The 25837-nt window shown below is 34.8% G+C and overlaps 1 protein-coding gene across 2 annotated transcripts; it reads right to left on the bottom strand.

Moving 5' to 3' along the window:
- Positions 1–576: 576 nt before the first annotated feature.
- LOC149076790 (ADP-ribosylation factor-like protein 13B) lies at positions 577–23328 on the bottom strand. Of its 2 annotated transcripts, none has more exons than XM_089244464.1 (9): positions 23167–23328; positions 20849–20919; positions 18683–18932; positions 13999–14104; positions 12869–13071; positions 9618–9726; positions 5575–5839; positions 1838–2017; positions 577–1479 (listed from the first exon to the last, which is right to left on the bottom strand). In XM_089244464.1, the coding sequence occupies exons 1-9, from the start codon at positions 23220–23222 to the stop codon at positions 1397–1399; spliced, it is 1323 nt and encodes a 440-aa protein (XP_089100590.1). In that variant the 5' UTR covers positions 23223–23328; the 3' UTR covers positions 577–1396. The 2 variants fall into 2 exon arrangements, with proteins under 2 accessions (XP_089100590.1, XP_089100591.1); XM_089244465.1 differs by having other exon boundaries at positions 1266–1479; positions 14002–14104; positions 23167–23320.
- Between the last annotated feature and the right edge of the window lie 2509 nt (positions 23329–25837).

Raw genomic sequence — 25837 nt, 5'->3', positions numbered from 1 at the left:
TCAACTTCTCTAGAAACCGATTTCATCAGACCATTTCTTATAACAAATTCCAATGAAAATATACGTATTTCTTTAATACAATACAAATGATTAGCAAAATTTAGAAAATAGTTTTGTAACTGATCATTAGTAACTGTTCCCGTAAATCAGGCTTTAACATTGGTCAAGAAATTCCACAGTGATGCTGATTCCAGAACGTTTGAATAATGTAGCAGCTAATATCAATTACACTGGACAACAGTGAAAGTGCACCCGACATGAAAATACATGCTTTCGAATGGTTTTGATTGACGAGTACGAATGTTGCCATGAAAAAGTTCTATCAGCCTTTTTATCTGAGATATTACCATGTTAAGAATGAATGAATTGTAGTGCTGTAATACATTTGCGTTCTATGCATTTTGTTGGGGTCTAGGGATTTGTGTTGTATATGTATAGCTGTTGCTATATGCATTTTGTTGAATTTTTAGGTATATTGATGTTGTGTCTACATATTTGCGAGGTTTCTATATATATATGTATGTGTATATATATATATTGTTTCTTTGTATATTTATTATTTTTCCCATTGTGTTTCAATATTTGTATTGTACTGCTATGTATGTGTTAACAATTATATGAGAACAATTTAAAAAAAAACCAGAGCCAATCCAGCTTTTTATGGTCAGATTCATGTCCAGTACACCAAATTATATAGGAATTGACTGTTTTTATTTAGAAAAATTGTTATGCAGAAAAATTTTCAAAATTTTTTGTCTAGTGTTATTAATCATGTCAATATTGATGATCAAGTTTCAATTTATAGTAATTTTATGGATCCAGAATAGATTATATATATTAATTTGATAATTCAAAGTTTTTGCTGTCCCCTTGAACTTCGAGTTAACCAAGTTCAACTGTATTATAAAATTCTTAAATGAAACTTGAACAGTAAGATAAGAACATAAAATTTAATTTTATTTTGATGTTAGTTGGTTTTTTTCTTTTCATTCTTGAATGGAAATTATGTGCAGCTTATATGAAACTGCAGCAATGTCTCTACGAAAACTTTTTAAGCTCAGTTTTTTTAGAGAGCTTATTTTCTGGAAATTTTAAGTTAAGCATGTTAATCAATAATAAAAAAATTAGTCATAAAATTTGATTTTGACTAGAAATCTACATTAAATATGGATCTTGTTTTATCACAGCATTTGAAATCAAACAAAAACTTCTAAGTAATCACGTATTATTGCAAAAGCAGACGTAATAGAAGGACATGTAGGGCAATGCGAATGTAATGTTCAATAGAATGATTATGATGATTTTGTAGGTTAAAACCACTCACTGAGTTCACAAAATATACTCATGTAAAAAAATTAAGACTCTTCCCGGGTTTCATAAAAATTGGACGATTGCTTTATAGGTCAAATGATGCCCGTCTTGGTACTGTATAGACCGCAGAAGGTGGAAGCTCCTCAGCAAGAGCCCAGTTTATTTGTCCTAAAAAAATAAAAAGTGTAAATTGTTTTCCAATCACCATAAAATTAACTAGAGATTCATTCATATGAAACTGATAAGTATAAGTTAGTGGGAATTCAAGCATAAGCCAAAGAAATTACAATTGAAAATACAGTAAAACCTGTGTATAATAACATTACTCTCTATAACGATAAACTTGCATATAACAATATTTTCTTTGGTTCCGGCAGAATTCCTATTCAATAGGAAATAGTGCAAATGCTCAAACTGTCTACAGCAATAACCTGTATAAAATGATATTTTTTCTAGGTCCCTACAGTATTAGTTTTACTGTATTTCATTTAAAAATAAAAAATATGTGCAAATTGAAACTTTATACCATTATGAAGCTCGTGGAGCTGCTTTGTAGAGCTGATATGTCCATTTGCGACCGGCAGCAAAGGAGGCAAGTCATTGGTGCTTGGAGTATTTGCAAGACTGTTTGGTTGATGTATTTGAGGTACAATTCTATTTTTAAATCTTTTCCTTGGTTTCTTAGATTTGTTATGATCTTTCAGGGCTGGAAAAATTCAAATTATTCAAAAAAGAATTATCAGAGCACGCAAAGAAAACAAAATACATTCGGCATCACTATAACAATAAAAACTGAAAACATATCAGTTTCAATCACTTTCTACATTGAGTAGGGTCTTAACAAGATCTTTTGTTCCCCCCCCCCCCCCAGTTACCTCAGATCTTATTATGGAGAAATCCGGACAAAGGAAAATACAGTAGATGCCACTTATCAGAATCACGGATAATGTTATTTGGGTATTGTTACCACTATCCCTAAGTACGTAACGAACCAAACATGGAGAAAATTTTGTTCATAGTTATCAGAACTTCAGTTTGTCACCCATTTTTTTTCCCGCCAAAAGTTATTCCTTTTTGCATATTTCGGAGCTAAGGTTAAACCAGACTCATTTTTTCTTTACAGGTTATCATTATCAATATACAAGACTATATACTATCTACCAATAAGTATTTGGACACCTATGCAAATGACGATATCTGCGGTCCTGATATACGTCACGCCCTCCGCCGGTATATATCGTGTAGGAAACAACATCGGCATTAGTCGCATGCAAGATGCCGCGCAGTTCGGAGCTCTCTGATTTCGAGAAAGGTATAATTATCGGGTATCACAAAAATGATGATCCTTAAGAGACATATCTAGCGCGCTGAAGTACCCAAAATCGACAGTGGCCTATGTGATTAAGAAGTGGAAGGTGAGCTGTGATTGTCGGAATTTGCCCCGAGTCGGCAGACCAACGAAACTGGGAGATAGAGACCGACGGGTGCTATCCAGAGAAATTCAGAAGAACCGCACCCAACCGAAGGCCCTCATCCGTGAGGAGTTTCAACAGGCATCCGGGAGTATTGTTTCAATGAATACCATCCGTAAGGAAGCACATCTGATTGGTTTTCATGGTCGTGCTGCTGCCCATAAGCCTTTGATCACAAAGTCCAACCGCGTTGCTCGGTTAATGTGGTGCAAAGCGCATCGAAATTGGACCGGAGATCAGTGGAAACGGGTTCTTTGGAGCGACGAATCAAGGTTCACCCTCTACCGTTCGGATGGCAGGGTCTGGGTCTGGCATCTGCCTGGAGAACGTCTCCTACCAGAATGCATTGTGCCAACAGTCAAGTTCGACGGAGGTGGAATTATGGTCTGGGGGTATTTCTCCTAGTATGGACTGGGACCCTTGGTCCCCATTCATGGTAAGCTCAAGGCAAATGCCTACTGCACTATTTTGGATGACAATGTGCCTCCTACGTTGTGGCAGTTTTACGAGGTGGACCCCTGTTACTTCCAGAATGACAATGCCAGCTGTCATACTGCGAGGTTAACCAAGGCTTGGTAAGGTGCCAATGGGGTTCATCGAATGGACTGGCCTGCCCAGAGCCCAGACCTGAACCCTATCGAGAACCTCTGGGACGAGTCGGATCGCCGAATTAAGGGGTGCCCTACCCGTCCAAAATTGGTGAAGGAACTGACATGTCTTCTCCAAGCCGAGTGGAAGAAAATACCACTAGCCGTCACACAAGGACTTGTGGAAAGTATGCCCCGGAGGGTTCAAGTTGTAATTGCCTCTCGTGGACGCTCTACCAACTATTGATTTTGAATAAAGTTAGTTTTTCTTTTCTATCACAGGTGTCCAAATACTTATTGGACACAAAGTATAGGAGGAGGTCAGAAGGAGGTCAGTCATAGGAGGTCAGAAGGCTCCCTTATTGACAAAAATTTCCGTACTCAATGTCCTGAGCCATAATAAGGGCTGCATTAACTACTATGATCCATGTGTGTGCAGTGCTGCTTTTGCAATGTCAATTTATACCTGTGTAAGGTATAAAAAGAAGTCCCTTTCTTCAGATCACGGTCAGTTTCTTTCAACTGACCACATTCACAGTCCCTTGGCCAAAAGATTTCCATAAGAGAATCTATGGAATGTACTGTACATTATATGAAGCATCGTAATTTGTAATACATATTAGGCACAGTTTCATTCTAACTTCTCATAATTTTTGAATAGAAAAAAAGTATTTTATCTTGAAAGGGAAGAAAATATTCCTGTTTCATAAACAATTGAAAAAAAACTGATTTAACATTTTCAAGCCTGTTGTGGGAAGAAAAATGTGACCTTTGCCCCATTTCCCATACATCCCTTCGACCAAATGGGATAGATAGCAATCGTAATAACAACTGGGAATTTTTTGGCTATTGTTATCAGAAGCCCTGAGTTCCAATGTGATCATATTAAGCGGCATTCACTGCATAAAATTAAAAAAAAAACAAGACTTTGAACAGGAAATGGTTAGGATAAATGAAATGTCCACATATTTGCAAATCAAAACTTGAAACTATAAGCCTGTTATTGAATGCAGTAGATCAACATATACTAGTCAGATTTGCAAAGGCCAATAAAAATTTTTGAGTTATTGTTAGTTTGACCACAGAAATTAAGATTTCAGAGGTAAAAAAAGTATTAAAAAAATAACAGTGCCATTTACGAATATTGTGCTGTTAAAAAATGTCAAACTATTGGACATGAAGAAATTTGAATGGTCATTGAGAACCATATCAGGAGTGGGGGAGGGGAAGGACATGGTCAGATTATCAGTATATTTGCAGATAATACTTGTATGAATTAAACTTATTATATAAAGACAAAGATTATTCTCTATGAAAAATTTCTGTGGTTTTTGATTGCTTCTCATTTTATTCACATTTGAAAAGAGTCTTTTGGAATAATGTCCTTTTTTTTCAATATCATAGGTAGTCTTCGGAAGAATGCCTTACTTTTCAACTACAATTTTTTTCTAGAGATGGATATGGATCTCTTCCCACTTCAATCCATAATTTATTTTTCTTTCAAATCTAAAACTTTCATTTCAATGTTTTTGTGAAAAATCTACACAGAACCAAGATTTTTTCTGATGTTTGAACACTGCATTCACTTACAATTAAATGAAAGGCTCAAAAAAAAATGGCGATATTCATGAGACATACAACAAAAGCTTTGCTAACACAAATGACCAAGTTGATTGTCATTAGTCAATTAACCTATAAAACTGAAGGAGGAAAGGGTTGAATTATGTATGCTACACCTTTAGTTCTACACTGGGAGGGTAAAAATTCAATTTTTTTTAAAATCCATCACATACCCTCATAAAAATATAGAGAGATGTCATGTTCTAAACGCTTCAATGAACACACTTCTCTCTAACTTCCAGCTATTGACCTATGTTGAATTCAAGTGTGCTTTGGAAGCGAAGGCTCAGAATGAGCTCTCAAGAATTTCATCAAGTCAGAGTTTTAGATAGTAGGGTTATTTACATACATCGTGCGATAAATGTATCAATGTTGGTAGCGACATTGTCGAGAAATAGCCAAAACTTACTGCATTGTGTTCTGACGTTTATGTGTCTGTTTATGACAAAGATTGCCTCTGGAAAGCAGAGACAAAATTTGCTTTCAGAATGTACTTCCGGTACCCTACCTGTAAGCATAGTATGATTTTGTTTAAAATGTGTACGAAATGAAATTGAAATGTCATTTTTTAAAGTAAAACTCACATTTACTGAATTTAGAACATGATGATAGCTCATCCTCCTTTTGACTATTGCTTCGTTCTTCCTCCTTATTCTCATCTTCTTGACTAGATGAATGATATGCTTTAAATTTTTCTACACGAGTATATGAAGCAAGCTGAGGCGGAGAAAGAATAACTTCTTGATGCTGGTCTGAAATTTTGTTTGGGCTTACGTGGACAACTCTGATTCCAGGTATGTCTTGTAAAATATCTTCATCTTTACGTTTTTTCTGGTCATCAAGCTCTTTCTGAAAATAGATTTAAAAAAAACAAACATTGTAACGAATCTATTTTTTTCAGTATGGACATTTTTACTAATTCTCTGTGGCCTTATACCACATACCGTGTTTTGTTTGTTTATACATTGTTAAAAGAAGATGAGAAGAGAAAATCTATCTTCCAAGAGAAGAGAGCGCGAGTTGGAATGTGGCTTACGTTCTAGAAGGTTGTGTGTTTTGAGTGTGCTGTGAAATAGTCTTCTTCATTAAGTTCCATAGTTTTATGCATTAATTGGAAACCTCCCCAATATCAAGTGTCTAGGAATAATCCGCCTCCTCATGGAAAAGAGAAGCACCTCCACCCGACATTAGTTATAACATTGTATTTTTTTTTCATGATATGAATGGATTTTAATAACCAAAAGATTTGAGGTGAAGTCATTGTCTCAGGGATGCAAGTGCCCTTCATTCATTTTGGAGCAGAAATTTTAAAAATGAAGCAGGACTAAAAATGAACAATATCTACAATATAAGGAACAATTTTTCTGTGAAATTCCAAAAGTTTTGCTAAAAATGGTTGGAATGGATAGTTCTAAATAAATTTCCTTCACAAATTAAAGTCCATTTAAAGGTTATTTTTAATCTTATGTCACTGCTAAAGCATGCATTACTGAAATGATGAATAAAAATTATTAGACTTTTTTAAATTATACACCATGCATACTGAAAGCCTAGGAAGCAAGAATTTCTGTTGCTTGAACACCAAAATTAAGATTGATCAAGTGCCGAAAATCAGCGTATCAGGAAATCTGCTTTATCGTAACACTCGGCACTAACCATGGCAACTATGATCAACGGGCAGGAATTTAAGACTATTAGCGTCACCAGTTATGGCGAGGTGACAACACCATAAATGAGAAGGGCAATGACATGCCAGGTTATTAAATTATTTAATAAAACTTAAATGAACAAAAACAACAACTATTTCATATTGAATGCTAAGTGAGTGAATACAAAAGCCGAGTCTTTTTATCGGCGACTCTCTCCCGATCACTTGGTGCACCAACTTATTAGCATGTGTATACGCCACAGTATCATCTGTCTCATCTTCGTAAGCCACCTCTAGTCACAGACCATAGGTTGAGAAACATTGCTTTAAGTGTATTCGCTAATCAAACTCAAGAATGTATCATATATTGGTTATAACAAATATCGGATATTGTGAATGTTTTTCATCTACCTTTGCGATTTTGCCATATCCACGGCTGTATTTGAAAAACAAAATGAAAGTTTGAAAAAAAAACTGAAAACTATATACACTTGATGACATCCATACAGGTTTGTAACAATGAGCATATAAACTTGACGCTCATTATTACAAACCCATATGGATGTAAAAAATTGTTCGTGAAATCAAAAGTTCCTAAATGGGAAAGACATTCAGTAAACAGCATATTGCTTAGGACCAGAAGATAAGTTTGTAAAAAGGTGTAGTTCGTATATAAATTGGAGGTTCGTAAAATTGAGTGTCGACTGTAAAAAGAATATTTTTGAGATTATGAAAGTATTAATTAGGCTGTGCTATTCTGATTTAATTTTATTTTAAGTGAGTAAATGGACATAAAACTTCAAGTAATTCTGCTCTTATTCAAGAATTTACACTGCTTTTTCTTTTCTTGCTTGCTGCTTTTACACTATGTTATTGGTGAAACTTTTTTACAAGACCTTTCTCAAATCTTCAGATCATACTTCTTACACTGACCTCATTGTCAGAGGAAGATGTGTGGTCTGAAAATGTGATATTGGTTCCATCAAAAAATTTGTTTTAGAGAAGCAATTTTAAATGTATATGAAATTACCAAAAAATTAAAGCATTTAAGTGAAAATTAAATTTTTAGGAAAAATTGTTACATAAAGTTTTGCTGTACAAAGACTCAAGTGTATCTATTAATTTATAGCATTTGAATGCATAAAAGTATGGCATATACTCATGTATAAGCCAATCTCCCACCCAAGATATAGGAAAAAACTTTTGAACAAAAGAAAACTAGGCATATACACGAGTATATATGGTAAGTGCTAATGTTTTTTTACTTACAAGCAGTAATGGGATTCAACCAGTTTTGCCCAATTCTGTTAAACGATACCAATTTTTTTGCTGAGTTTGGGGGAAGTGGTGTCTTCTTCTTAGTTGTACATGCATCTTGTACACATTTGTCTATGAAATTTTTAACAAATCTGCACATGCCGGAATGTGTGTTATGAGTGTATGTGTGTGGTCCTAACATATTTACGTTGTTGAGTTGCACTTGTTTCGTGTTTGTGCTGCCGTCTGTCTTTCATTTTCAGAAGTAAATATGGAAATGTTTGAATTTCAATGCTATGTCAGTATCTTGTTGTAGGTCTGCCTGCTCTCTGAGGAGAGATTTTTTCAAATACGACACCAGCTTGCATTCAGGCCTCAAATCTGAAAAACCACAGAAAACCAACTTTAGCTAACCACCTCTGTCATCAACAGGGTTTGAACCTGTATCCTCAGGACGACAGTCTAGCATGATGCCCACATGACCGCACAGCGGCCAGGGAACGAGTTGCCTAAATGGTGTCTGGAATCCAGGTTCTCTGTGAGGCAGAGCTATCTCAAGACCATCATGTGACTACTCCGGGCCAAGTGATTTTTGCGAGAGCCTACCTGGTAAATTTCTCAAAAATTTCAACCACATCTCATTTTGTGAGGGCCCCCCCCCTTCTTCGCTTGAGGTGCCCGGGTGGACCCATGTGTTAAGACGACACTGCTGTAAGATGAGCACTTGGACATCTGCCCCCTGCATCTGTGGATACAACCAATTCAACAATTCAACTGGCTGCTAAATTATTTGAAACTCCCCCATCAGCTTATAAGGTTCTGAATATCTATCGTGATAGTGAAAATTCCTAATTTTTGATATGAATAAAATGGTGAAAAGGTTAAAAATAATAAATTTAGAATTATACAGGATGCCTAGCAAATGGAGGGTATGACATTTTACTGGTGAACTGTTGATTATAGCGGCATACTTATGATTAGAAAAAGTATCCAAATAATGTGTAGTACTCAGATACGTCATTCATGTTTCAAGGGGTTGTATAGTTATTATAATGGAAAAATTAACTTTTTATACAGTCCTTGTAGGCTCAAAAACCTAATTAGAAAATTGTTGCCATCTTTCCTGATGCCAAAAGAAACCTCCATGCTTATAAGTGAAATATTTACTGAAATATTTAAATTCAAAAAATGGAAGAAATTGGGGCAAAAAGTGCTAAATGTTGGTTAAATGGTTTTCTGCATTTAGAGCTGTTTTTTCACAAATTTTCTCCATTTTTCGAATTCAAATATTTCAGTGAATATTACGCTTAGAAACGTGGAAGTGGTTTTTTTTTGGCATCAGGAGAGACCGGGCAACAACTTCCTAACTGGGTTTTGGGGCACACAAGAGAGTGTATAAAAAGTTTTTTTTTAATTTAAATAACTATATAACTCATTGCAACATGAATGACATATCTGAGTACTACACATTCTTTGGAAACTTTTTCTAGTAGGAAGTATACCTCTAGGATTAACAGTTTGCCAGTAAAATACCCCCTGTTGCTATGCACCCTGTATACTTTCTTGGGTATAATTTTATTTTAAAAGGAATGTACAGTTTTATTTATGTATATGAGTGTTTACAACAGGGAAGGAAAAAAATGATTTAAAAAAGTAAACAATATGAATTCAGAAAAATTATAATGACTATGATTGTGATTCTAATTTATTATAATCACATACCTTTATGTCACCAATGGGTCGGAAAGGATTTCCTTCAACAACATCATCATCATCATCATGCTCTACGGAGACATTTTTTTCACTCTCTACTTTCTGTTTTTCTGCTTCCCTTGATTTTTATTTAAAAAAATTTTACATGTTATGGATGCACCATAATAGAGGTTTTCATTGAATTAAACTCTCTGACACACATTCCTCAAACTAATATTCATGTAATGTAGGAAGATTAAGTACAGTGGCACCTCCGCTTTTAAAGATAATTTTTTTTCCTAAATCACATTCACGAGCAAAACAGAGAGAGAGCATTTCTTTTTAGTTTCTATGGAAAAGTATTTAAATCATTCTAGATACTGATAAATTTAAAGATACGTTTTATAAAATACCAAGAAGCATTGTAACGAAAAGATGAAAACTGACGAAAGGCCAAGATAAACACCCATAAAATCAGATCATTTGATCATTTTATTTCATCACTGTCATTTTCTGCTCACCAGGGCTAATTGGGGACCTACCTTAGACTGGGACCTATAATATATTGCAGAATCTGAATGGCAGCCTTTTATTTTTATACTCATCAAGAGGTTGGTGATATAACACCTCAATGTGGGACTCCCTGCGATAGCAATCTTTTTGAAATCGGATGAAGCAGAATTTAAAGATAGTCAAGAAATTTAAGACCTTTTCATTTCACACCAGTATTTCTCAACTTTTCAGAAAACAAGGAACAGTAAATTGTGTAAGAATTTGATGGACCCCTTGTGTCCTGCATTATGGAGCATACCTGTAATTTTCATTGTTCCGACTTTTTTATACATTTGTTCATACAGTTATTTCAACGATACTTACTTGAATTTCTAATAACTACTAAAGTTGTAATACACAGCATTTTCATATTATAAATTATATTATGATAATTATGGCAAAAATTATAAATATTCATCTCTAATATTTTTCAGGTTTGTTTTTTTTTCAGCAACTTTAATTATGACTGATGATTGTGCCTACTTTTGGCAATGTTTTTCTATGACAATTGGCAATGTCTTGTATTTTACAAATTATTATTTAAGATCCCAGGTTACCATGTTTTTCTCAATGAAATGTGGTCATCAGATCATTTGAATATTTTTTCTTTAAATACTGCACATTTTTGTAGAGCCCTTTGCAATTTGTAGCAGTAATTATCAAATTGCATTTAAAATAATAAATTGAAATTTTTTGCAAAATTTAATGATATCCGGAATTTAAAATTACAATTTGCTCCATTCTCCTTAAGGATGTTAAGTGAACCTAAGTTTGAAGGTATAATTTTATTTGAACCCATATGGATATCACAAATATCAATAATAAAGGGTGAATAATTTTATTGAATCTTCCTGTTGACCACCTATGCCATCACAGAATATAGGTTGAGAAATACTGCTTTACACTATGTGCTCAACCCAATCGGCTTCAAGGAAGACTCCCAGATGCGCCAACTTTTGGAATCCAAAAATCTGGAGATTAACCTGAGGACCACTTCCTCCACAAGCCCACAGACCCAATCAAAAATATATATATATATGGAAAAAAAAGAACTATGAACTTTTTTTTTTAAAATCAATAAAAGAAAAGTACCTCCCCCCCCCCCACTCAATCAACCTACATTGACATTGATGGACTGGCAACCCCACTTTGCATCTCCAAAAGGGAATTTCGAAGCATTTCCCAGGAGATGGGTGAATCCAGAAGTCCAACAAACCTTTATGAAATTCTGAAGAACAACAAAAGAAAAAGAGCGAGCTGGCAAATTTACCCAATGAACCTACACAATAAATTGCCCCTCCCTGAATCCCCAGAATGTCTTGACGTTTTACTTTTAATGCAACCATATTGCGACAGCTTTATATCACGTGGTCAACACACAACAGCAACCACGTAGAGCTCCCATAGATCACTGTAGCTACCATAATCTATGATAATCGCAGTTGAAACGTAAAGCAGAATCCAGACCCGTGACTATGTCAAACCAAACAAAAACAAATTTGGGAGTATGGCTGAGGACAGAGAGGGCTATTACAACGACATGAAGAACTGCAATGAAAGGGGGTGGGGGAAGTATACATATACACCGTATGTACTGCTGTAGGTACTATGGTGAATGAGAAATTAGCATAAGCAGATTAACTTGTTTTTGAAACATTGTGCGTAAAAAAAATGCAGTTTTTAAGACTGCTGTTAGGACAGTGTGATTATCACTGTATGAAGAAGTTGACATGCACAAATTGTCAGATGAGTGCTATTTTCAATGGATAAACCAGTTTCATAATGGGGAAAAACTGCCACCCTTCATTTGCTGTGCAATTCTTGTGCCACCTATACGATTCTCTTACAACTCTATAGTTCATTCTTCAACCCCCCCCCCCACTCCAAAATGTACACTGAAAATGATGTGTGTGCACAGTTAATGCTCATAATTCAATTTCGGGCAAAAAAGAGGAGAAACTTCTAATAATTCTGAATAGCGGGGAGGAAGAGTAAAAAATCCGGAGTCTCCCACCTAAATCTGGAGAGTTGGCAGGTCTGCACTCCCTATGTGATAAGGACAGCTAATTTCTCTGCCTGATAAATGCAGATGGAAAATATAAGCCTCTAGAATGTGTCCAGACTGTTCAATTTGATGTGAGGAGTCTGTACTGAAAACATTCAAAAGTCTAGCTTTTTTTAATAATTACATATTTCTCTTAACTTAATCTTTTATTATACATGGAAACTTTCCGAAAGAGAAACAGAAGTATAGTTGGGAAAGTGATTCTGAGATGAATATAAATTAGACACGAGTGACAGTAATACTAGAGATGAAAATTCAATATAGCTGTTATGCAAGCTTGTAAATTCATCTTCACTAAAAAAATTTTTAACTGAGGTATCACTGGTATTTTTGAATTACAAAATGATAGAGATATCATTTAACAATGAGTATGAGATTTTATTCATCTATCATTGTTTGTACCAAATTCTCCCACATTAGCTGGCATGCCAAAAAACAGCAAAGGAGACTAGCATGCAGGGAATACCCATATTTTCCGGCATGCCAAGAAATTTGAGTCATAGATTCTGGAAAATGTCATTGTCCCCTCACTTGTTGTTATTCAAAAAAATGTTTGTCTTTCTTTAATCACTGAGTATGTAATTTTTTTTAAACCCAAATTTCATAGCACAGGATGTGAATCATGCATTCTAATTATTAAAATTTTTGTGTTACGAAATATCACCTCGCTTCTCTTATCCTTCTGACTCTTTCAAACCTCTCAAGTCTTTCTTTTTCTTCCATTTTCATTTGCTCAGCTTTTTCTCTCGCAACCCTGCTGCTAAGTGTTGAATGGTCTTTGGCAATATGACCGATGAGCCATTTAAAGCCTTCATGAACGCCGGGGTCTTTAATTTTCTGCTCGTCATATAAAGCGCAAGTGCCTTCCTGGATTCACAACATAAAGAAGAGAAAAATTAGTATTTTTTAATCAAACATAAATTTTCACAGTAAAAGAAAATCATGGTGACAATATGGAGGATACATACATATACAGGGTGTCCTATAAGTCCTAATGTGGTCTTTATGTCATCGACTAGAGGTATGGTTCCAATGAAAAAAATGCTCAAAATGTGTACAAAAATCACCCTTTACCAGTTTTGAAAGTAAAAATATAGTGTGACAAAGTAAAGAAATTTAAATTTTTATATGGACACTGTCTTAAAAACACCAAGTTAGAAAGTTGTTACCCAATTTCAAAAATTTCATGCTTTTAAGTGCAATATTTGCCGAGATATTTGAATTGAAAATCAGAGAAAAGTTGAGAAAGAACAGCATAAATGACAGAAAGCGTTAAGGCATATAAATAAGAGTAGAGCATTGTCCATTAGTTCGTGTTGTTCTTTACAAACGTTCTCTGATTTTGAATTCAAATATCTCAGTGAATATTGAACTTGGAAGCTTGAAATTTTTTTCTTGGCCTTAGAAGAAACAGAGCAACAGGGTGTCCATATAAAAATATTTTTTATTTTGTGACACACTGAATTTTCACTCTAAAAACAGGTACAGGGTTATTTTTGAACACATTTTGAGCATTTTATAAATGGAACTATACCTATACAATGAACAGTTGATGAGATAAAGGAAGAGTTAGGACTTACAGGAAACCCTGTATATTTTTTCAATTCCATAACTACCATTTCAATTTATCAATCATTAAATGGTGGTAATTAGCTCAAAGAAACAAAAAAAATATTTGCCATATCATCACATGTTAAAAGTTTAACCAGCTTTTTTTCCGTTAAAAAAAGGTATTTACTATTTCTGGCTTTTGCAAAAATAGTATTAAATAAACCACAATAATTTCACACATACAACCCTTGTAGGACAGTGATGCGCATTGACTAGAGTTTCCAAATCCAGTTGATTGACTAGTTCCATTTCATTTACAGCGCTACCTATGTCCTGTTTGTTAAAAAACCTGAAATTTAAAAAAAAGAAAAGAACAATATTGATTAACAAGGTGTCAGGAATATTGAAAGGAAATCATAAAAAAAACTAATTGTATTAAAAGAAACATGGTGAACATTTTTAACTTCATATTCTTTTATAAGTACTACTACTGATAAAATACAGTAGGCTCTCAATAATCCAGCATTTTCAGGCCAGTTTTTTCCATGAAGAGGAAAACATGTCACCGCATGTCTGTGCGAAGAAGTTTATTTTATTAAAATGGGTTCTTCCAGAAATCCAACACACCCTATCCGATATGTGCCAGATTAGCAAGTCTACTTTACTACTACAGGTCAAATACCACCAGTAGTACCTTCAAATGCTACAGCATTGATAGTTAGGCCTATTGCAATTATTGTATGTGTGGGGTCCCTACATTTCGGAAAAAAGAGGGAAGCTTTCTTCCATCTTAAAAAAAGTCAAACATACATAATACCTATATTTTCCTCTATCAGCACCGCCTAATTTTATGGCTACTTAATCCTTCCTCCCCTTTTTCCTAGAAGTTTTTTTTTTGCTTTCTTTTCTCTCCCCATCTCAATACTTAAGAATGCATCCCTTTTGTCTTTTTCCTATAGCCACCTGCATGTGCTGAGAAAAGAAGTTTTATGGCTTTATTGACATAGACGCTTTTCTTAGCCTACTATATCAAGGAAACATATTTTCTGGATTTTATACTGAGATGAACTCGGAAATAAGGGTGCATTCATGCAAATTTCTTGTGCGTGAAATAAGGAAGGCAGGGTCGTGTCTCCAGTGGTGTAGATGATGGTATGCTTTCCCGGTTTGCGAGGGTGCCTGCGTTCGAGTCCCTACAGAGACCAGATGACTTTTCTTTTAGAGTTCATTTTGGCATAAAATCCAGAAAATATGTTTCCTTTATGGCTCTATATTACCCAATTTATACCTGTGAATCCCTTACCTAGGAAAATTTGTCGTTTATTTTTTTGCAGCCCCTCCTACTTTTTTCCCTCTTTTGTTTTACTCATATTATATCTCAAGTTTTTTTTATGTAGTACAACCACCCACAAAAAACGTTCCCCCCCAATTGCATGGCCACGGCATCATCAAGGGGAATGAATTGAAAAAATAGTTATAATGATAGTACAGTAGACCCTAGCTAAGCCAGCACATATCAGACCAGGGTGTGCCAAATCATTGAAATCGTAGGATTACTGGAAGTTAATTGAAAAAGCCTATTTAAATAATATGATAATATGAACTTCTGCACACAGCCATATACAGTGACATGTTTTCCTCCTCTATGCTTGAAGAAAACACACCTAAAAAATGCCGGGTTACTGTAAGGGGGTTATTCTATTATCATGTCAGCATCGATTGGGGGAGGGGAGGGTTTGGGTAATGCTTACGTCATCAACCATCCTTTATGAAAATATGAAATATTCTTAATGGCATCTTAATAAGAAAACCCTTTCCCTAGTTTGTGGGTACCTGAACTAACATTCTCCCTATTGATAAGTCCCCTACAGAGCAATTTTAGTAATATATAAATGTTTCGCAGATGATCTGAAAATGTGTCCTGATAGCTTAAATGGCATTACGCAAGTCAAGTGATCCGTAATTGTGCTGCGGATCACTTAAGTAATCTGGAAATGGGCGGCGAATAACTTGAATGATGTAGAACCATACTGGGTGCCGCTTAAGTGCTCTAAAACTGTGCCACATCATTCAAGGGATCTGCTCGAGTGATATGAAAATGTGTCACTGGCCACTTAAATGCTCTGGAATTGTACCACAGGACACTTAAGGGTTCTATAAATGTGCTGCTTAAACAAAATTAGGTTTGGAGGTGCAGGCTACATCAGATAACCCCCAGGCCATATTTGGTCCACGGGCCAAGGGTTTACCATATATAGCTTAGTGGGTGGGTCACATTGAATTTTTTAAAGAGAAATTTTGAGTTCTTGGCCTTCAAATACCATTGAAATTAACAGAAATTCTTTATAATAACATATAAAGGTATTTTCTTTCAGAAATTTTAATTAAAAAATTTTTTTGCATTAAAAAAACAAATTTTTGATCGTAGGGGGAGGGGGGCACGAGCCCCTATGTCACCCATGCGTCTCTGATCCCACCAATATGCGTTAGGAAGCAGGGGGATGATGAAGAAATTTTGCTGACATGGGGAGGAAGTGGTCAAAAATGGCTAAAAATTTCCTGATGTAATACTTGAACGACCCCTTATGAGGAGAAAATAAATAATAATTCTCATCATCCAATAGAAGGATCTTTTTGGAAACCGAACTACCAATAGTAAAGGGGGTGCTTTCTCTTAAGACTTTACATTTTAAAAAAATTAAAAAATTAAGGAGTAGATTAAGTTGTGGTATCTCTCTCTCACTTGGCTAACAGTAGAACGATAGGAATTTTGAACTACCTAGAACGACGGTAGCTATCATCTTGATGCTAAAGGAAAAAATTGACAAAAATTATTTTTCTTTACAGAAACTTCTTAAAATAGTATCCATTCAGTCTCAACTAATTTTTGCAATAAACCTTTGTTTGTGTACCAATTTTTTTTAATTTTGAACAAAAGGGCTTGTTATGACAAAGAATAAACCTGTATTTTGTTATTTTAAAAAGAGGTTTGACTATGATTTTTTCAGTTCTTGCAATTTGTGGCTTCATTTTCACTTGGCAGTCTACTGGCAAGGTTTGGAATACACTTGAAAAATTTGCAAAGATATTGCTTTTGAAGAATGAAAAAACGTAGATAGCTACCAAATCCTGAGCAATCAGCAATGCAAAATACATACATAAGACAGCTTTTCAATGCTGATTGCATTGTGCAGTGAATGAATCAGTTTTGTCATCAATCACATCAATGACACTCATCAGTAGTGATAAAATTTTATAATGTCTGGCAGAAACTTCCTCCATTTGCAATTTCAAGTTTGTTTTTGCATACTACTCAAGACCATATTTTCTCTGCTTACCAACTGTAGAATTATTTTTCGCTCAGTCGAAAGCATGATATGCTGTCAAATAATGGCTTCCTACATGATCTAGCTGGGCTCCCTAGACTGGGATCTTTGGGAGGTTTAGAGCCCTTCTACAGTGAATTTATAGAGTGAAGAAACAAAAAATGATAAGAATCGTTTCAGTCTCCGAGCTGGAGCCCTGTCCACAGGTAAAATAGCTAAAAAAAAGATTCTTTCTATCGTGCAACATTGTACCAGTGAATGCAATGCAGTAAAAGCACAAAGATCCATAAAAACGCTAAATGAATTCAATGCCATGATGAACTTTTTGTAAAGTGTACCATTGAATGGTGTTAAATGAGTTCAAAATAAGTACTGGATAAAAGCAAACACCATGATAGAAAATTGGTTTCCCAATGTTAATGTTTGAAGACTGTCCATTTAAGCATATTTTGCAATCATATATATCAGTTAACTATCTCTGAGTCATTTTGACTGCTACCGTCATTCTAGGTAGAATTCAGTTTACCAGTAAACTAATAAACCTAGATTATACTGACAGTCCAAATGACTGCATTCGTCATTCTAGTGTTAAAAATGGTGTAGTGTAAAGTAGTCGGATATCAGTTTCTTGGCATTGAATTTTTCATCAAAAGTTTGGGTCTTGTCATCCTTGATAGATTAGGATAACAATAATGGAAAATTGAACATTTACTTATTACTCTAATTTAGTTTCTGTCAACTGTATTTCGCATGTTTTTCTGCAAGTTAAGAAATTGAAGAAATATGCTATCGCTTCTGTGCTACAACATGTTTTGATGTAGAATATTTTATTTTTTTGTTGTCCTTATTTCAATTTTGCACACATAATCATGGAATACAGAAGTACTTCACAATCTACTGATATCATTATCCATTAAACCCTTATCTACCTGAATATAGCCTGTATAACAGAATAGATGCTGAAATTCTTAGGAAAAGAAAGGTTCAAAACAGCAAATTTAATTGACTTTTAGAGTCCAGGTATCTGAGAATTATCCAGAATCTGTGACTCAAATTTTCTAGCATGATGAAAAATATGAGTATTCCCATCATTTTGGTTTCCCTTTCTGTTTCCTCAGCATGCCAGCTAGTGCAAGAGAATATGGTAGTTGTTTATATAAATGTATATATATAAAATATAAAATCTTCCCAAAAAATTGATGTTTCAAATTCTTAACTGATAAATAGCAATGACATATTTACTTAGATATAAGTCACTCCCCCCCCCCCGAAACCAAAACTTATTTTATGGGTACTGGTTAGCATGGGGCCCCCACATCCTGAAGCAGGGCTCCCAGGCTGGGATCTTTGGCAGGCCCCAGGCCAGACTTTTCGCACAGTCCTCTATAGTGAATCTGCAGTGTGGAAAAAAAAAGAAAGATAAGAATCAACCCAGAGCTCTCTCAGTCCAACCCTTGTAGCGATCATGCTCATTAGACAATATCAAGAAGACATTCATTTCCATTCTACCAGCTGTGGTTATTTTCTTTGGGGGGGGGGGGGGGAGATGATAGATTTGAGTAAATATGGTGACTTTGAAATTTTTTATTTTAAAAACTTACAAAAGAATTGGTTTCCCTGAAATGCGGTGATCTGTTATTACAGTGTGTATTTCTCTCTTGCATTCCTCAAACCTTTCGGGATCACTTGCATCAACCACAAAAATTATGCCATGAACCAGAGCATAGTAATTTTTCCAAATTCCTCTAATCTTTGGTCCTCCACCAACATCATATATGCAAATGTTGTATTTTGGATGCTTCACCTGCACGCTTGTGAATCCAACAGTTGGAACTGCATCAGTTGTAGGCTCTACAAAAAACATGATAAATATACAACATTTAATTTCATGGAAACACACATTGAGTTGAATAATGATTGCCATATTTCTTGTAATAAACGTTTAAAAGTGAAAAAATAAAATAATTTTGTGAGCTTAACCCTTTAAGCAGCATTGACGAGACATCTCACTTCCCTAAAAGCCTCTTATTTTAGCATTGACAAGCCCAGATATTTTGTAAAGTTGATTTCTCAATGGAACATTTATCCCTTTTTACTTAGTTTGCATCTTCTGAAAATTGAAGGGAAGACCTGCTTCATTAAAAAAATATTTGGCAGTTTGAAGGGGATCTGCTGTGATGCTTAAAGGGTTAACATAAGAAATGCATATATATAATCATTAGAATTACTGTCACTCGAGCCTAATTAATTCATGTTCACCTAAATCTTTTTCCAGATGCATCTCAGATTCTATTTTGGAGAGCTTTTGAACCATTTTATGTGAAATAAAAGACTCAGCCACAAGGCCGTAGCGATTGGGGGAGGACTTGGGGGTCTGCCCCCCCCCCTCGAAATATGAGAAAATGAGCGAAAAAAGGGAAAAAGATGGCCAAATCACTTTGGTCCCCCCCCCCCCCCCGAACGAAATTTCTGGCTATGCCTCTATTCAGATCAAGAAAGAAAAAGGAACTTATGTTTTCAGAGCACATGTTCATTCAGTGCAAGACTCCTTGCATCAAACTGAACAGTTTGGACATTCTAGATGCTTATTTTTTCTATCTGCATGTATGAGGCACAGAAATGAGCTGACAAAAACACAAATGGATGAGGGAAACCTATGAACTTGATTGGGTTGTGTCAATGCCAGCTTTAGCAGACTAAAGCTGGTAAGTGTTGGTTGTGAATATGGTCTAAAATAAAACTATCTTTAGTATTCTCATCTTCCTGTACATTCTCATTTATCCAATTTGGAAGTTTTCCATCTTGGCCTTCAGTCAGTTTTTGCCATTTCAAAAGTGTTCTTTGGTGTTTTAAAAAATTTATCTTGAAATGTTGGGTACAACCTGAAATGAACTAAATTATTTTTGATAGAACCCTATGGGAACGAGACAAAGAAAATTTCTGAGGAAATGGACGAGAAAACAAAAAGTGTGTACAGATGTAAAGGCAGATATCAAAAAACGACGTATATGAAGCACATGCAGTTGACGTTCATTTTTATGAACCTGCTCAGACATGAAGAATAAAAATAGATCCTAAAATCAAAAGTTCATAAATGGAAAAGAAGTTAAAAGGAATAGTATGTTACTTGGGACCAGAAGATTGGTTTGTAAATTGAAGGTTCATAAAATTGAGAGTAGACTGTTTAATAAATTTGGCATTCAGTTTGGTTCTACACCAAATGCAATAAAAACATTGCTGCATGTACCATCAAAGCAGAAACTTCCTTCTTAAAACTGTTTCTGAATATAGATAATGAATATAATGAAAAATTCATGCTATAAACATCTTTTTCCCTATTATAATTTTTTAGATACAGGTGCAGATCAAGGGCCATGTGGTCAGAGAGAAAACTTAGGCCTATTATATATATTTGTTCAATCATCCCATTACTTTACAGGACAGACAAAATCAAAATATATTAAACAGAAAATTTTTTTCAGCTCTCATGAAAGGTGATAATTTTCATTCCCCCTCCCCCCTCTCAACCTGGATCCATGGTTTTGCTTAGAAATTAGTATATTCGTGTATGTTTTATAGTTCAAAGTGTCTTATAAGATAACTGAAAATCTGTGCATTTACCAATGTTTTATGATGAGCAACCGAAAAAAATATGATTTATCGGGTATAAAACACGATCTAAACTTAATATTAACAAAGAAAAAATGCAGATTTTATTGCAATAGCAATTAAATTATCAGTGAAGAACGGGGAAAAAAAGATCACACCTTCTAGTAAATGTTTGGTCATACAGGTCTTCCCAGCATTATCAAGACCAATCAGGAGCAACGTTATTTCTCTGAAAAATAACACATCTAATAAATATATTTACATTTATTACATTTTTTCTATTATATATATAGAAAAATTTATTAAATGCATTATAATTTCTGACAAACAAATACTAATTAATAACTGATAATTTTTCTTATTTTGACCAGTTCAATAGCAATGTTAGACATATGCATGGGAGCATTATCATGAAAAACATCAGTTCTGCCCTCCCCCAAAAAATGTAATCAACAATAATGAAATGATTTTCTATCATCTGTGTATTTTTTTGTGCATCCTGTCTCCTACCTAGGATTTTTGGAGATGCGTGTCCATTGAATGTGGAGGCCCTCTATACCATCACAGAACTTCCACCCTGAGGTCAGCTAAGTATGAGCATGGCTATATCCTCAAATTGTGACAATAACTTGTATATGCATCAGGACTATATCAGTTACATTTCTTTTCATCACTGAAAATAACACTGATCCATTTGTCTCCACACAAGCTACATGCTTTCGAGCCCACCCTAACCTCTTGAGATGAAGTGTGTTGTGTTTGAATGTGATGCTTTGAGAGAGTATAGTTGACAGATATTTTTCCCATAAGCAATAAAATATATAGTGAAACCTGTCTAAGACAGACACTTTATAAGACGGAAACCTGTCTTAAACGGAGAACAAATATATATATATTGCTAAGTCACACAAATGTTTTTAAGACAAAAAAAAAAAAAAAACAACAACAAAAAAACAGCCAATAGGTGGTGCTGGTACAAGAAACTTTTGTGGAAATATGCAAATGAGACAGTTATAAGAACTTGCACTCGTAATCTAGTCGTTTAGTCACTGTTGCAAAACGTATATATGAAATAGGATGCTGAGCGTGAAGGATAAAGCTTTGTTGGTGAATGCAATGTGTTATCAACTGTGGTGGTCATGTGGAACACATACTGCAGTAATAAATGATTAGGGGGCATTTTGTTTGTTGTTTGCATATCTTTTCTTTGACTTGTGTACATCAGTGCCAACTATTAACTGCTTTTGATGTTTTTTTCCCGTCTTAAAAAAATTATGGTGACGTAGCGATGCCAAAGCCTGAATTCTGTATCCCTGCTCAAGCTTATCGCCTCTACTCTGAGAATGTCCCACTTCTCATCTCCCTTCATGATCTTTCTTTTTAAATCCGATTTCTTAACAATTTATCTCATCTTGAGGTTGCTCGTGCTTTTTTAATCTTAAAAATTTCATCATTATTTTTCACTCATTCTTCAGCAGGCTATCTCTGAGCTAAATTATCTTCTTTAGCGCATTGTTTTTTTTGTATTATTTATGTTGATTTTGTTTGTTATTTTTTCATTAGTCCAAACAGCAAGACATAGAGCTGCCCATCTTGTTTCATGCCGATTTTCAAAACAGAACACTGCAATTTTTATGCGAGATAGATAAAAAAATGAACTGTTTTTTTCTTTAATAAACATGAGGTGAAGATTATTGGTTGAACGTGTCAAGTAAGGAATGAATTACACAATAGAAATGTTCTACAATGAAGGAAATCTTTTTTATCAAAACTGTCAATCAAAATGAATATGAGCATGACTGCTAGTTTACCCCCCCCCCCCTCTTGTCAGATTGCATTATGATCAATTCAGTGCATTTTTTGTAAACAACGAGTATCCACTTTCTTATGAACTGCTCTCGCCACAGCATCATCGCCCACGCTTGACATCTTCCAAGCGTAAATTAACATTTGTGCAAGCATGCTTGCACCGCGTGGAGGGGAAAAGTTACACATGATTGTGCAAAAAGATTGAACATACATATTTGCCAAGCTTGCAGTTGCACGCGTAGCCATCCTAAAGATGCTGATTTGTTTGTAATTGTTTCATTGTTGTTTTTGATGGTCTTTTTTTTCTTCAACAGCCATGGCACTATCTACTTTTGACAATGTGTTGGCGATCTTTTTCTTTCGTGAGAAAACCGCCCGAAAGCACGACCTCGTTTCACTCTTGGCGACTTCTCGTCATGCTTTATGACGTTTTTCTCCACAAAGAAAAAAAAAATCGCCACCACATTGCCAAAAATGGGATTGTACTATAACTGTTCCAATAAGGTAAAAATGAGAATATTTTGTTGAACAAGTTTCGTGTTACTTTGGAAAATAGCCTCGATTGTTACATGGCATAGGCTAATAAAACGTTTTTTTTTGTTTCAACATGGCAGAGATAAGCCCGGCTCAAATATTTATTTATATGCGACACAACAAATATATTTACTTCATGGATCCAATGCGACGTTTTTTACATGGACAACCGGTTAAAAGATTTCCCATTTCAGAGTCATCTCACTTGCATTGCAGATAAATCTCAGGTATTTGTTTGTTTACATCAAGGCAACGGACCATGATCACGTCGCGAAGAGTGAGTAATAGTTTTTGTCATCTTTCCTGGAATCCGAAAGGCTTTACAATGACTAGGGATGTGACTATATGTGTACTTGCATTTATCAAAATATTCAACATTAATTTTTTTGTCATTTATGTTTAACCAATACAGAAGCGAGAAACATCACTACCAGTAAAGTTATTTTGTATTTTCATTTCAATATCCTAGCTCAGAGGGATGCATAGTGCGACCATACGTCCGGACATTCCCGTATTTTTAGGTATAGTCAATCCTCGGTTTACGAACAAATGATTTTTTTTTTCAAACCGAGCACAACTCAGGTCTATCGCCATAGGCAATTTACTACCTAGTGAGTTGTGCCGGATTGTGTGTGTACGTAACAGTCTAAGTGCGTATCTAGTGTATGATTTGTTCAGTGCTGCCATCTATATCTCAGAAGTGAAATGAGTGATGTGTAGTGGCCGAATATTTGTAGGCCTGTTGCTCTCTGTGGCGAGACTTTTAACGGGGAGATCGGCTCGCATTTGCGCCTTGAAGTTGGGAACCACAGAAAACCAACTTCAGTCGACCACCACTGTGGTGACAGTGGGGAACAAATGATTGCGAATTAATCGTGATTCACGAACACGCAAAACGATCTGAATCCCAGAAGCATATTTTGGAAGTCTGAGATTACAATTTCTTTCCCCGACAGGAATTGTTGAAGAATATTCCATCAGAATGAATTTATTACTGACAAATATAGCTTTTTTTGCCCAGCCTTTAGATCAGCAGATAATTTCAAGCTTTATGTAGCTGTGAAGAAAAGAACTTTTAAAAAGACGTTTCACAATATCTGCCATAGCCCTAACAGTCAATAACTTCAGGAAACACTCAAGATATTTCTAGTGAGGTATTGGCCGATTTTCCCGTTAAAGAGCCTCGCCAAAGAACAGGCCTACAAACGATAAATATTCAATCATTACACTTCACCTCTAATGTATAGATGGCAGCACTGATAAATAAGACAACACTACACACACCACACAACTCACTAAGTTGTAAACTGCCTACTGCGATAGACCTGAGTTGAGTTTGGCTTGAAAGAAAGGCGTAGTTTCCATTTCGTTCGTAATTCATCCCTTTCGAATCATGGTAATTTTGTGTGTTGGTTTGGCCTTTTAACGATCAACATCGGTTTTATTAATTAAGTTTGGAATCATGAATTCAGGAAATTCTAATTTACAAAACAAAATTTTCATTAATTTCAGCACTTATGCCATAAATTTATTTCATTTTAAATCGCCTATTTTTAAAGGAAGAATATAATTTATTTTTTTTGATGTTTCTATGGTCGAGTCCAGAATATATACCCAAGAAAATTGTTTTTTTCTATGAATTTTATGGTAAACTAAAGGATCAGAAGGGGAAATAACAAAAAAATTTAGAAAATCAATTCAAATCTTAATTTGGCCGGTAAAAGGTTAATGACAACCATATTGATTATGTATAAATAAGGAGTTGTAGTAAAAATTCACAATAGAAATCTTCGGAGTAATTCATTTACATTCATTCATATTGATTCCTATAGGAAAAATTTTGGTTTGCGGACAGTGCAGTTTACAGACTTCATGAACAAAATAAGTTCGCAAGCAGAGGGTTGACTAATTTTTGCCACCCCGACTTTTGTAAAAATATCAGTTTTTTTAAACTAAGCCAACTTGAGTTCTTATTCTTTATTGAAATCAAGATAATTTTTATCTTTCCAGCTCAATTATATTACGGTAATGGCAACTATAAATAGGAGCATCTCAAATTTTGGTCATGTTAACTGTTTTATTTTGTAAAACTCATTTTAATCTACTGCAATTTGCAGTGAACATTATTTCCCACCGATGGTGATTTTTTCACGATTTCAATACAGTTAGCAACTTTGCTTACTTTTGGCAATATCCTGTATCTGTTAACTAATTTATCCCATATTTGTTATTAATTTATGCTTTACAGCTTAAAGAATTAATACTAAATCCCACATATAAGTCATTACAGACTTTTTTGTGAAATACATTTATTCACTGCACATCTATTTCTAGCACATCAAAATTTTTTTAGCATTATCAGAAGTAGTTGGCAATTTTGCTAGCATCTGCTGAATTCTTTTAGGTGTTTCATAGTTTTGATGCTTTCCAATAAAGTTTCACCTGTAGACTACCCAGACAGTGGAAGTTGTCATATACACACCTGTATAAAAAAAAGAAAACTAACCATAAAAAGTATTGATTTAAAGCAGCAGTCACTTAACCAGTGGTCTTCGAGGTATGAAGGTTGGAGATTTAAAAATTGTGACTGTTGTAACTCATAAAATGTGTGTTGCAGTAATATGAAATATTTTTGGTTTAAAAAAAATGAGGTAATGACTAATACTTTGCATGCGATTTGTACTTGAACGTATGTAAGTGTATGAAGAAGTCTCTTTCAAGAAATAAATCATGAGTGAGCAAAAGTTCATTTTTAAGTAATTTACCAGCTAAAGACTATTCTTGCAAATATAACAATTTAAAAT

Source organism: Pholcus phalangioides, unplaced genomic scaffold, assembly GCF_987345545.1.
Source record: "Pholcus phalangioides strain wild (caught in Gottingen) unplaced genomic scaffold, Ppha-v1.0 ptg000015l_1, whole genome shotgun sequence".
NCBI classification, from domain to species: domain Eukaryota; kingdom Metazoa; phylum Arthropoda; class Arachnida; order Araneae; family Pholcidae; genus Pholcus; species Pholcus phalangioides.
This window is presented reverse-complemented; position numbering and strand designations above follow the sequence as displayed.

Excerpts from the sequence above, each read along its gene's own strand:
- LOC149076790 (XM_089244464.1), bottom strand. The coding sequence starts at position 23,222 with ATGGGAAATCTTTTAACCGGTTGTCCATGTAAAAAACGTCGCATTGGA. Across the intron at positions 14,105-18,682 it reads TCAGGGAAACCAATTCTTTT|GTTTTTTAACAAACAGGACA; the intron begins GTAAGTTTTTAA and ends TTTAAATTTCAG. Across the intron at positions 2,018-5,574 it reads ATGTTCTAAATTCAGTAAAT|CCCTGAAAGATCATAACAAA; the intron begins GTGAGTTTTACT and ends GAATTTTTCCAG.